Source organism: Sipha flava, unplaced genomic scaffold, assembly GCF_003268045.1.
Source record: "Sipha flava isolate LNK unplaced genomic scaffold, YSA_version1 342_pilon_pilon, whole genome shotgun sequence".
Classification (NCBI taxonomy): domain Eukaryota; kingdom Metazoa; phylum Arthropoda; class Insecta; order Hemiptera; family Aphididae; genus Sipha; species Sipha flava.
The window spans coordinates 60,159-72,714 of NW_020273036.1; the positions used below are offsets into that span (position 1 = coordinate 60,159).

At 29.6% G+C, this 12,556-nt stretch overlaps 1 protein-coding gene across 1 annotated transcript; it reads right to left on the minus strand.

Moving 5' to 3' along the window:
• Positions 1–7,394: 7,394 nt before the first annotated feature.
• On the minus strand, positions 7,395–9,430 carry LOC112687338. Its single transcript, XM_025559984.1, has 2 exons — positions 7,539–9,430; positions 7,395–7,419 (listed from the first exon to the last, which is right to left on the minus strand). Exons 1-2 carry the CDS (start codon positions 9,428–9,430, stop codon positions 7,395–7,397), a joined length of 1,917 nt encoding a protein of 638 aa, XP_025415769.1.
• Between the last annotated feature and the right edge of the window lie 3,126 nt (positions 9,431–12,556).

Genomic DNA, 12,556 nt, shown 5'->3' on the forward strand with positions numbered 1-12,556 from the left:
TTGCATCATACAGTAGATAACATAGATGACTTGATATTGGTGAAGTATATTGTTGGAAACAAGGGAAAAAAATCAAACACTTTGTTGGCATTATTAAAGATAAGACAGATACAAATTTAAGTGCTAAATTTGTGTAATTAAAAAAAAGAACTTAAAAACAGCACAATATTTGTGTATCCCGTTATTGAGAATATTGATAAAAATGTTTTAGTTGATAATATAAGTTGCCGTCTTCCATTACCTAAAGAGGGAAAAGGGGGCGAGTAAATATTCATGGTAACATTTAGTCAGTTTAACTTAAAATAATTATTTAACGTAGTAAGTAAGTACTTACTTAATATTTAATTCAAAAGCATGTGTATAATTAAGGGATATCATTTTTTTTTTAGATGTTATTACATTTTATTTATTATATATTATTTAATAATGTAAGTAATTCAGAAGTCTGAGTATAATTAAAGTAAGTACTTATACAGTTTTTTTTATGTTATTGCATTTTATTTGTTATATATTGTTTAATAAAGTAATTCAAAAGTCTGAGTATAATTAAGAGATACAATTATTTTTTAGATTTTATTAGATTTGTTTACATTTTATATTTTTACTAGCTGAATTACCCGTCGTTGCCGGGTTTAAGTATATAAATTTATGTAACCTGCCAAGATTAAATTTTGTTAAATCTATTGAAATTTAAATTAATTAAGATTTTTGAAATAATATTTTATACATATTAATTTAGTTATTATCATAACCTATTCGATAAGTTATAGCTTACAACTACCTGAACCTCTCTACAGTTTGGTATTCTGTTGAATACATATAGCATCTCACTTCTCCGAATATTTTACCTTTTGTCAATAAGTTCATGGTCTTTTTGGCTTTTAACCGAATCACTCTTGCAATTATATCATGTCGATCATATGATCTTCGACCGGGAAGTAAGAGCTTTTTTATCTCGTCCCAGCGAGGATTACATGTAAAAGTAATAAAATGGTCAGGACGACCGTAATGTCTAACGTAGGTCATAGCATCTTGTGTTCTTTCGTGCATGTACCTTGGCCCACCAGTAAAAGTTGACGGGAGTATAACCATTTGGCCTAACTGATTAGCTTCTATGTCTCGTCGTCCAATCGCATCTTTTAAATGAATATAACTATCTGCACGTAATTTGGCTTGATTGTTTTTGATGTAATTTAGTCTTTCAGTTTCAATTTTGGCGTATTCATCTACCAAATATTGACTGAAAAGAGAACGATAATTAACTAAATAGTTGTCTTACCCTTCTCTGACCATTATTCTATATGAGTAAAAACTTGATGCAGAGACAATTTTTTTAAGCGGTAACTTGGTTTTTGGATCGCGTTGTGGTATATTGATTGCATACCCATCATCCCCCCCAACAAAACATTAAAGGATACTGCAGTGCGTCGTATGCTCGATGTATCTCACTGATACGGTGAAGTGAGTTACTTCGGTTTTCGAGGAAGATGTCTCTTCGATCAAACTGCTGATCTACTAACACTAAAGCAACTTCATTTGCCGTTGGTGCATTATACCTGCCTCTATGTTCTTCTGGTGGTTTTTTATCTGCATGTATTACAACTTTAAATGACTCTGACGGAGGTATTTTATCGATGCTAAATTGTAATGATCAATTGTAAATTATGCGGTGGCATGCCTAGTAAATCCAATGAGTTTAGAAACTCTGTTGGATAATTTACAACTTCAGTAGCATCGCAAACTGTATCTAGATTTGTATGACACCAAGTTTTCTGGTAACAAATTTTGTATCTTGAGATTCAATTCGTTGACCTCCACATTTTTTGATACTAAAATTGCTCTTTCTGCCAGCCACTCATGATTTGTGTATTGTCTGAGTACACTAGGACATATCTGGTCAATGAGAGCATCTTGCGAATAAATGATTGTGCAGATATCGTTCGGTAATTTTATACATCCCGTTTCATCTGTAGTAACTTTCCCATCTCCAATATCTAACAATTGTTTTGAGAATATTTTGCACGCAGCTTTTTTTGATTGAATCGAAATCGAAGTATCGAAATCATTCGCTATCTATCTTTATATATATTTCGACCATGAATTGTTGACAAAGCTTATGCATCGTAAAATAACTTAGTCCTGATCGCGTCTAATCATCAACCGATATGCATAATAATTTTTTGAACTAAGATTCTTATTTGTTTTGGCACCTGTTGCGGGATATTTTTGTTTAATATTTATGCAATATCCGTCATTTACAACCAAAAATAAAATTAATAGTTTTTAAACAGTTTTTAATAGTTTTTTAATAATTTTTTAATAGTTTTATTTAATATAATTCATTTTCAATAGCACAGTTATCGACCTGGTCAAAAAATATTAAACCGATTTCAACCCTTTAAATTCAAAATTTCGAAAAATCCTTTCTTAGCGCACGTCTATATCATAATAGCTATCTGTATGCCAAATTTCAGCCAGATCCGTCCAATGGTTTGAGCTGTGCGTTGATAGCAGTCAATCAGCTTACTGTTTTATATATACAGAAGATTTGTTTTATATTATTTAATAAAGTAACTCAAAAGTCTGAGTATTCTTAAGAGATCTATGTTTTATTTGTTTTTTGTTAAATACTTAAAAAAAATTTTATAAAAATTGTTTGTGACTAAAATATGTATGTTTTAAAATACCTATACATTTTTAAGCATGTTATTAGTTAATAATTACACTTTTAATACGTGTTATTATAAAAATCAACACTTAAAAAAACTAATGGTCGGTCAAATCTTGATAAATTAAAATCATTAAATTCTTTCAATGGAATTTATTTAAAGATTTTCATTAGTTTATGGCACTTGCCCCGGCTAAGGAATAGCTAGTATACAACTGTATAAAAATTACCGATTTTGCTCTTACTCCGGTAGCAGGAAAAGTGCAACATTTTTTTTTTTCATTCAATAATTATTTTTCAACCAAAAAAATTATCAAAACTCTTTTTTGAATACAAATTTGAATTCCTAATACGTTCATTAATATATGAAAAAATAAAACAATGTTCCTAGTAAGAATACAATAAGATTTATGTTCCATTAAAATGAGATTTTGCAAAACGACGTTGCTGTTACCCCACTTGCCCTTACAACATTCTTATTTTCTTTATTTTCTGAATTTAACGGAATTACGTATATATTATCTATTATTTAACTATCATTAATGTATTATGTTCAATTAATAAATAATAGCCGATTCTAATATCCTCTCATGTGTCCTTTTAGTATTCTTTCAATAATCCTCTGCAGGTCTATATTTATTTTTTATTTTCTGTGATTCACTTGACCTTACGAGGAGGCTTTGTACAGGCAGATTATATGAATTAATTAATATGTGCACGATAAACTGATGTACAAGCACAATATATCCGATATAGTAATATGTTGTACAAAACATGTTACGGTGGTATTTGGCGTTCGACTCGCACTATTCCGGTTCGTATTAATTTAATAGTCGGTTATGTTTGTTTAAGAATAATTTAAAAATTATCATTATCCTTTGCACGGGTATCATGTCGTATTAATTCCTGTATATTATCGCGTGCTCTTCACATCGGAATAACTGAAGTCTCAAACAGTTTAACAGTCAAAACCCATAATAATATGATATATATACATGTCATCGTTTGTGAAAATCGATATTAATTGTTCGTGAAGTTCAAACAATGTTGGCATATTTTTTACTACATAATGGATTACAAGTATATGTATTCACAATTCGGTCGTATCAAATTTCAACTTGGAAATTGTGTCGGGAATAGTGGACTATGAGCAGGTAAAATTCGATTTGACGACACAGCGCGTTTTACACGATCCTCTTTTGGAGGTTAGGTTAGTTATTAGGTTTGAAGGTTTATTTCATCCTTTTCTTTTTCAGTCCCAAAAACGATCCATTTGAACCCAATTGAATATACTACAAAATACTTGTTTGACGTGGTCACTTTTATTAAAATGCCACACCCCCCCAGACCCTCGAAAACAATCTAAAATTTTTCCCGGCCATCTTCATTGTTATTGTTATAAAAAGGTGAAGTATATCACGATATTGTTTCAACCTGTTCACTATATTTAATCTAGACATAAATACTGTCAATACTATGTAGTCGAGGGAAATGTACCTTCTACGAATACAGAAAATCGTCACTCGATAAATAAAAATGAAGTACAATCGTTCTCTTGCATATTACCAGTTGACTTGCGTACATATAAAATATGTATGAACCATTTATTGACAGATCGATTTAAGATTATAAGACATGAATGATCAAAAAACTGCTGCGCTCGTGCAGCCAAAAAAAAATTAAACAAATTTTATTAACGGATGAAAAAATAATTACCGTAGAGGAAAAATATAACAAACAAAATTATCTAAATGATCTAATGATCTATACTAGGTCATCATTAGAGGCCAAATAATGGCCTATTAAATTTTAAAACACTCCCGTTATATAAATCCTGGATACACCACTGGATGTAACTAAAAGATAAGAGAAAGAAAAAACCGTTGATTTTCAACTGACAATTATTATTTTCGACACTCAGTTATTATTAAAATGGTTTTAATTTATAACTACAGTAAAGTTATGATATGATTTATAATATATAACGATGACGAATAATTGTTGTTCTGAAATACACAACAAGATGTTTACAAGAAATCGATATATTTTAATGAACCTCCTTAATTATAAATTCTGAATGTATAAGCGTATGCTATAAAATATTATTATGTTAAGATTGCATGATAATGAGATCTCAATTTATATTAAATAATCATTGCTTTTTAAGCAAATATATTAATTATACTTGTTCGCAGGAGTTCCATTCAACGATGTTTTTCTAAGGTTGATGTAATAACACCTAAATAATTCATTAACTTATATAATAATAATAACATTATATCCATGAACTTATAGTTTGTTTTAATATTTAAATATTTTAAATTGAGATTCGTCGATGATAAAAAGAAAGAGACGTAAAATAAAAATAAAATTGTGTCTGGAATATGCTAAAGAAATTATATATTCTCCGAACATTTCTAATATGGAATACATTTTTTGACTTATTTTAAAAATAAGTGGTTTAAAAGTTCTATTCTACAATCTTTAACTTAAAATGCAATTTTTATAAGGTCTTAAACCGACAAAAGTTCCGTTTGGTAGTTGAAACTTCTATTTAATAAATTATTGGAGTAATTTTTTCATTATTTATTTAATGGTTCCTTATGAAACCTGCTACTGAATTACTTTTATTTTTCTTGTCAGTTTCTAAGTAACCAAACAGTTAAATGATAAATAACGTTGACAATAATGATTCTATAAAACTATAACTGACTGTTTCAGCAGTCTCCTTGACAATGTATTTGCGAAGGACATAGAGTAAGGAGGATAATTGGTTGAAAATAGCTAGATAAAATTTCGAAAGTAAATAATTAAAATACAAAAAAATGTTTGTTAGAGAAATGGCATGTATTTTCAATTTAAATTCTTAAACTACATAGCGCGAGCGTTTTAACTTTTAAAATGGTTTAAATTTTTTAAACCGTTTTTAAGTGTTTACATGACGTTAATGGGTCTTAATTTCAAACCGGTTTAATTTCAAACCGTTTTAACGCTATCGTATAAACGTAGTAGTAGACAAATTATGAATGAACGTAAATAAACTTGGTGCAATCGCAGCGTTTAAATTGTCCGTGTGTATTGAAATGCCGGAAATGCATTGAAAATACATTGGAAAAATAATGCTGCAAATCGCCACCGAACACATAAAATTAAACATGAGCGTTTCGGTGCGTTCGAACGCAACTGAACGCGCGTCTCATTGAAGTGTGTAAATAAACCCACATAAAAGTATATGTTAAATTTTGAGCGATAATCATGACGTTCGAAACGCACAAAGACGTGCATTCGAATCGCCTAATGTGTAAACCACTTTAAATAAACATTTTCACTTTAGTAAAAACCCAAAAATTTAATTTTTTCCGTTAATGTTATGTTAGATGTTTTCGTTTGAACACCATTGTAACTACACATACTTCGAAATGTTTTATACCAGTGGTTTTCAACATTTTTAACAGTGCGGTACACTTCATCACCAATAAAATTTTCGCGGCACACCAATCCATAAATTATGTGAACTATATTTTTTATATATATATATGTAGGTATACTATTTACAGTTTACTCTTTTAGAGGGTTATTTATTGTGAAATATATTAATACAATCGATCGATCGAGACGGCCGCGACGGGCATACTTACAAAAAATAATATTATATGTATGTACCAGTGGCGGATTTAAGGAAAAAAAGCCCAGGCGGCATATGATATAAAGGGCCCAATAATTTGAATTGTCGACTTGTCGTGAATACTTACTCGTGGAGAACTCCCCCCCCACCATCCTTTTTAAAACACTATTAAACTAGATAGGTAATAAAACAATATAAAAAAAAATATATATTTCTTTAAATCGTCCAAACTTGATATAATTTCTAAAAATCCTTATAAAAATGTAAGCTCTGACAATTAAAACTATTATTAAATTAAAACAAAAAAAATTAATATTGTTATAGACATATTATCTTATATGAGGTATAATAGTAAATAGTATAAAATCTCTTGTTTATTACTAATGTAATCCAGTAATTGTAAATTGTCTTCTGGCTTTCTGTTCAGCAAATATTTCAATAGTTGAGTCTAAATTTATTTTATTTGCCACTGATCTTTCGATAAAAAGTATACTGTATTCATTTAAGGTTTTTTCAGTTAGAGTGGCACGACAATGTTCTTTGATTCTTTTTAAAGAACTCATTACTCGTTCTGCACTCACCGCACTAACAGGGAGTGTAAGAAATAATCTTAAAAGACTGCTACATTCTGGAAAACTGTCTGTTAAATTTTTATCAACGATAAACTCCAAGTAATTCAGTGGACTATTGTTAGAAAAATCTTTGTTTTGAGAAAAATACAAATCAATAAAACTAATTAGCTCATATATCAGATCAGTTGTAAAGAAATCAGCGTATTTTTCAATCAAAATACTGACACTAATATCTAAATCGTCTTCTTTCAATTTTTGTAAATTTTCAGGCATCAAAAACCCAAAAACATTGTTGATCTCTTTGAAACCTGTAGCACGTTCATGTAATTCACTGCACATTGTGTCAAGAACTTCATAATAATTGATTCTATGTTTATCAGACGTTTCCAATGAAGAGTCAGCAGCTTTTTCACCAGCCATTTTTTTAATTCGTCGATTTCTTACCATTGGAAAATCGGCATGATCCCAACCTATTTTTTCTCAGTTTGTTTTAGCTTTTGTCATGAAATTATTATAAGATTCTTCATTTCTAAGATTTTTTAACTTTGTTAATGCTGTTGAAATACAATTTTGAGCCATTATCAAATCAATTTCTTTTTTTTGAAGTTGTAGTTGAGCGGAATTGATTATGTCAAGTACTGAATGCCACCATAATAAATTAAAAAAAAATAACCAATTAATTGATGATAGTAATGTATTGGCAGCCATAATATCATCTCCAGATGCTGCAACTCTTGATATCTCGTTTTCCAGGCAGTTTACAATGAATTCGAAATTTTGAATTAAGGCTTCCACAGCTTTTAAACGTGTCGCCCAACGAGTGTTACTCAAACTTTTTATATGGAGTTCCCTTGGCTTATCATTTTGAGCGTCGAGTGCATCGTTTTCTATTTGTTTATTGAATATCTCTTTCTTTAGTTCTTTGAGAAGCTGAATACCAAAACTGTTCGGATTACTCGAAGAGCGATTACTTACATCTAGAAGTGCCTCCCATCGCTTATGAGAATGTGCGAAATAATTAAAAACTGTTTGAATGATCGTAAAAAACACTTTAATTGAAGGACTTGTATTTTCTTCTGCTGCGTGTACTAAAACTAAATTTAATTGATGTGCAGCACAGCGAATATAAGGAACGAATGCTTCATTACCAACGAATTCTTTTATTTTTGCTTGCAAACCACCTTGTTTTCCTGCCATAACAGCTGCTCCGTCATATCCCTGACCACACAAATGTTTCTTTTCTAGTCCATACTTTTCAAATAACAGGGTAACTATCTCAGAACAAATATATGCAGCATCTACTTTTTTAAGTTGAGTAAAACATAAAAAGCTCTCTTTTATGTAGACTTTAGGTGGATCTTTATCTTCTTTTTGAATAAGGACGTATCGTAACAAAATGGCCATTTGATCCAAGTGTGCTACATCTATTGTTGAATCCGCAAGTAACGTAAAAAATTTTGCATCTTTACATTCATCTACAATTATTTTTCTGGTTTGATCAGCTAATGTACTTAATAATTCGTACATTATTGTTTTACTCAAGTACTTAATTTTATTTGGTGATTCAATATGAGTGAATAAAATAGGATTGTGACGCGAAATTAATTTAATGATTGTCAAGTAAATTCCAGAATATTCATAATTTTGTAAATTTTCTCGGTGACCACGAATGGCCACGCCTAAACCAGATAACGTTTTTACAGTATCGAAAAGAATATTTAAAATTGTGGTCCATTTCTTAGCTTCTTCACTGATTTGTTTATTAAGCTTATGATGAATATCCGATTTTTGAAGAAATGTTGCGGCAGCGACTGCATTATTGAGGTGCACTTTACTTAACCCATGTCTCATAGATAATTGATAAAAGTGTTTCCAGGATGTAAAACCAGTGTACCACGCACTTCTCTTCGCAGCTTCATCTCCGAATAACCAACAATAGTGACAATACGCATAGTGTTTTGAAGGTGAATAAGACAACCAAGGACTGTTGTTATCTCCAACAAATGGCTTCTTTTTGTTTATATAATACCACGATGAGCAAAAATGACGTTTGTCATTGGACAATTTATATTCCTTACCTAATAAATCACATTCTTTAGGTTGACAGGGACCTGCTAATAAAAGAGCCCTGATTTTTTCTTCGTTTAATTTAGAACAATTTTCATAAAGACCTTTATCGTTTTCAAACCTGGGAAATGTAGATGGTAATATTGTTACCTCATTAATAAACGTAGGTTCTAGTTTTTCCTCATTATTTTCAACAGATTGATCAGATGTAATATTTTTAGATTTGAACTGTGATTTATTTTGATTAAGATTTATTTGGGTGGTTGAAACTACAGATTCACTCTGACCAAGAATAGTTACAAAAGGTTGAGTTTGACGAGATTCTACAGAAATAGATTCGTTTTTAGTTATAGATCCACTTTCTTGAGAAGTACTCGTAAAACGGAAAAACGTACTAACTTTAGCTTGTTTCGGATTAGTAGCTACTTCCTCTAAAAGCCTTTTCTCCTTTTCTTTTCTTTTGGTACTACTGCTCTTATGCTTGGTATACTTCTCCATTATGTTTATATCTATTTGAATCTATCCATTAAAATCATTAATTGTAAATTTAAAATAATATTAAAATTTATATAATTGAAAATAAAATATTAGAACTAATTAAAGTTTTTTTTTTAAAAAAAAAGGATATTTTAATAATTTTTAGGGTATAAATGCATACGTAATTAATATACTTTTAGGGCATAATAATATGTATATTTGTCGGATGTCGGTTCTAATTATTATGTGTATCAAAACCATCACACCGATTGGCCGGCGATCGCTGAGATCTCTATATGTTTTTACTTTATATAATTATATGAGTCTAGCCATTCTAGCAACAACAGACAAAATTATAAAATAATATTAAAAGAAATTAATTGGACCATATGTTGTTAATTTTTAAAGATAAAAATTATTGACTTAATTACTATGTGTCTATGTATTAATATTAAATTCTTTAAAAAGTTAAAACTTTATAAATGTTTTAAGGGGCCTCGCTACGGTTATTATTTTAGGAACAACATTTAAGCAATTCATAATCTCGTCTTAGCCGCCTGAGGTCTATGTGTTAGTTGTAAATGATTATAAGTGTAAGTGAAATAAGATGCGGGTACCGACTGGAGTACGCGCATGCAAATGTCAATAACCCAATAAAAATAAAAATTCACTATACAAATTTTACGATAACTTACTCATTGATTTGACAAAATTTAAGTTAGTTAGCGTTGTCTGATCTTAATTCTGAAAAAATATTTATTTTCAGCAGAAAAATGTCTATAAATCGTACGAAACATTCTGGTTTTAATTATAATTTTAAATTTTATATTATGATTTGAAAAAATGCATATTTTCAAGTTTTTATTACCACTTCATTAGAATATAAGATTTAATTTTTACAAAGTATTCCGTACGATCTATACACAATTTTCTGCCGAATTTAGATTTTTTTTCAGAATCAAAATCGGACATCTTAAACTAACTTTAATTTTGTAAAAACTACCTATTTTGATCTCAAATTGATGACAGTAGTGAGGCCCCTTAACAGTTAATATATTCTTACCTTATGATTTAAATCAATTTGCTTTATTTGTTAATCGACCGATGTTCTTGATCAAATGCGGAATGCTTATACGATAACATAAACGTCGTAAATACCCTCGAAACAATATAAATAAAAATAGTTATAATGATGCCGGTGTATGTAGTTGACTGTACATAGGCAATACATACGAGTACGAATATATTACACAATATTATCATTATTAATTGATTATTATTATTATATTATCCCAATTATTACTTGATGTGTGTGTTGCAATCCACTCAAAACTTCAAAAACTTCAAAAATTACTAATTATATTTGAAAATTTTTGATGAAATGAAAATAAGTGAAGACTGAGGACTGGGGTTTAGGACAGTGGGTCCGGGGGCCTTTTCGGGTAGGGGCCCAGGCGGCAAATGTCCATTTTTTTCCCGTTAAATCCGCCACTGGTATCTACGATTAGTTCGATTAGTTTTCATATCGAATATCAATAATAAGCTGGTAAATATATATTTATAAAACAATTTATAGATTTATCGTGGCGCACCGATTGAGAACCACTGTTTTATACACTGAAAACTAATGAAACATATATAATATACAGTCACAGAGAAATGTTAATCGCTTTCATTGGCGGCGCTGGGGACGGGCCAGGTAGGGCCATGGCCCTATCTGAAAATAATTGGCCCTACCACTGACCTGACCTTAGACATAATAATATAGTCATTTTTCATAAGCAAAAAATATTAAATAATGGTATTTATCTTTTGTTGAAATCTCATTTTTGGTGGCCCTACCTTATAATTGTTGGTCTCCCGTTGGCCCTACCTAGCAAAAAATCCTGGCGCTACCACTGATTGCTTTATCGGCATCATAAATTCTTGAAAATAAAACAAAACAGTCAAAAATAATTTAACATTTTTTCATTTTTCTTTTAACACATTTTGAAATTTAGACCCTTAATTTGGGTGTCCGCAATATATATTGGTGTTAATATTTTTTTTCTCATAACGCTCAACGGTATCAATAAATGTACCGTTTCATATAGGTAACCATTTTATAGAGATGACTGTTAACGAAATTGTTATTGTATTCTAAAATATTAAAGTTATTTTATTTTATTTTCAATTTACACTTAATTTAATTTTGTGATTGTTTTCTATATACTGAAAATAATTTTTAAAAAATAGGAATAAAAACATTTTTGCATTTTAAATAAATAATTATTTAAAATATTATTTATTAGTAAATAATAAAATTAATAGTAAAAATATTTTATTTTTTTTAAATAAATAACATAATTAATAAAATAAAATAAAATTAATTAATTAAAATTGATATTTTTTTAATTTCTCATAATTTTATCTCATTTGTTTCTCACTTTATTTTAACTAGAAATCTTCATTTATTTATGAAAATATAAATTTGTTATTTTTCTCCTAGAATACTTTTTTTATTATAATAATAACAGTCTACGTTTTTTTAATGCTTTTACTTTTGTATTCATTACAGTATAATAATAAATAAAATAAAATATATATAATATGTAGTTAATACAAATAAGATAGTAATTTATAAGTGAAAGTGTGAGGATAGAGTATTTAAGCTCTGCCCGAGAATAATAAAGATTGACTCTCAGAGCTGGCGGCAATGTGAGGCGCACGGGCTTTACGACCAGATGAGCGTCAGTGTAGTAAGTAAGACTATGATATGCTACGTGTATACAATACATTATTATTATTATCTGTTCGCATTAGCATCACCATTATAAACGATTAATATGCTCTAATTTAAATTAGTGAGTTATAAGACCACACATGGTGGTTTAATAACGCGTGCATGCACATTTATTATGTACCGTACTCGCCGATAAATTAAACGAAATTTTAGTAAGTACCATTCCAATATACGTATTTACGCAACAGATCGACTTCATGTCATCGTCGTCGACTTCTAGTCAAGATTTGAAAATGTTTTATCTAGGTGTGTCTATTTTTTTTACCTCAAACTGTATGTTTGATTGAACCTTGTCCGGTAAACACTTTATACGATGGGTAAGCCACTAGGACGCGTTTCATTATGAACTTCGTCTCTTTTACAAC

Coding starts and splice junctions, on each gene's coding strand:
- LOC112687338 (XM_025559984.1), bottom strand. CDS start 9,430: ATGGAGAAGTATACCAAGCATAAGAGCAGTAGTACCAAAAGAAAAGAA. Junction 7,420..7,538: donor TTACTATCATCAATTAATTG/GTTATTTTTTTT, acceptor GTATTTCAACAG/CATTAACAAAGTTAAAAAAT.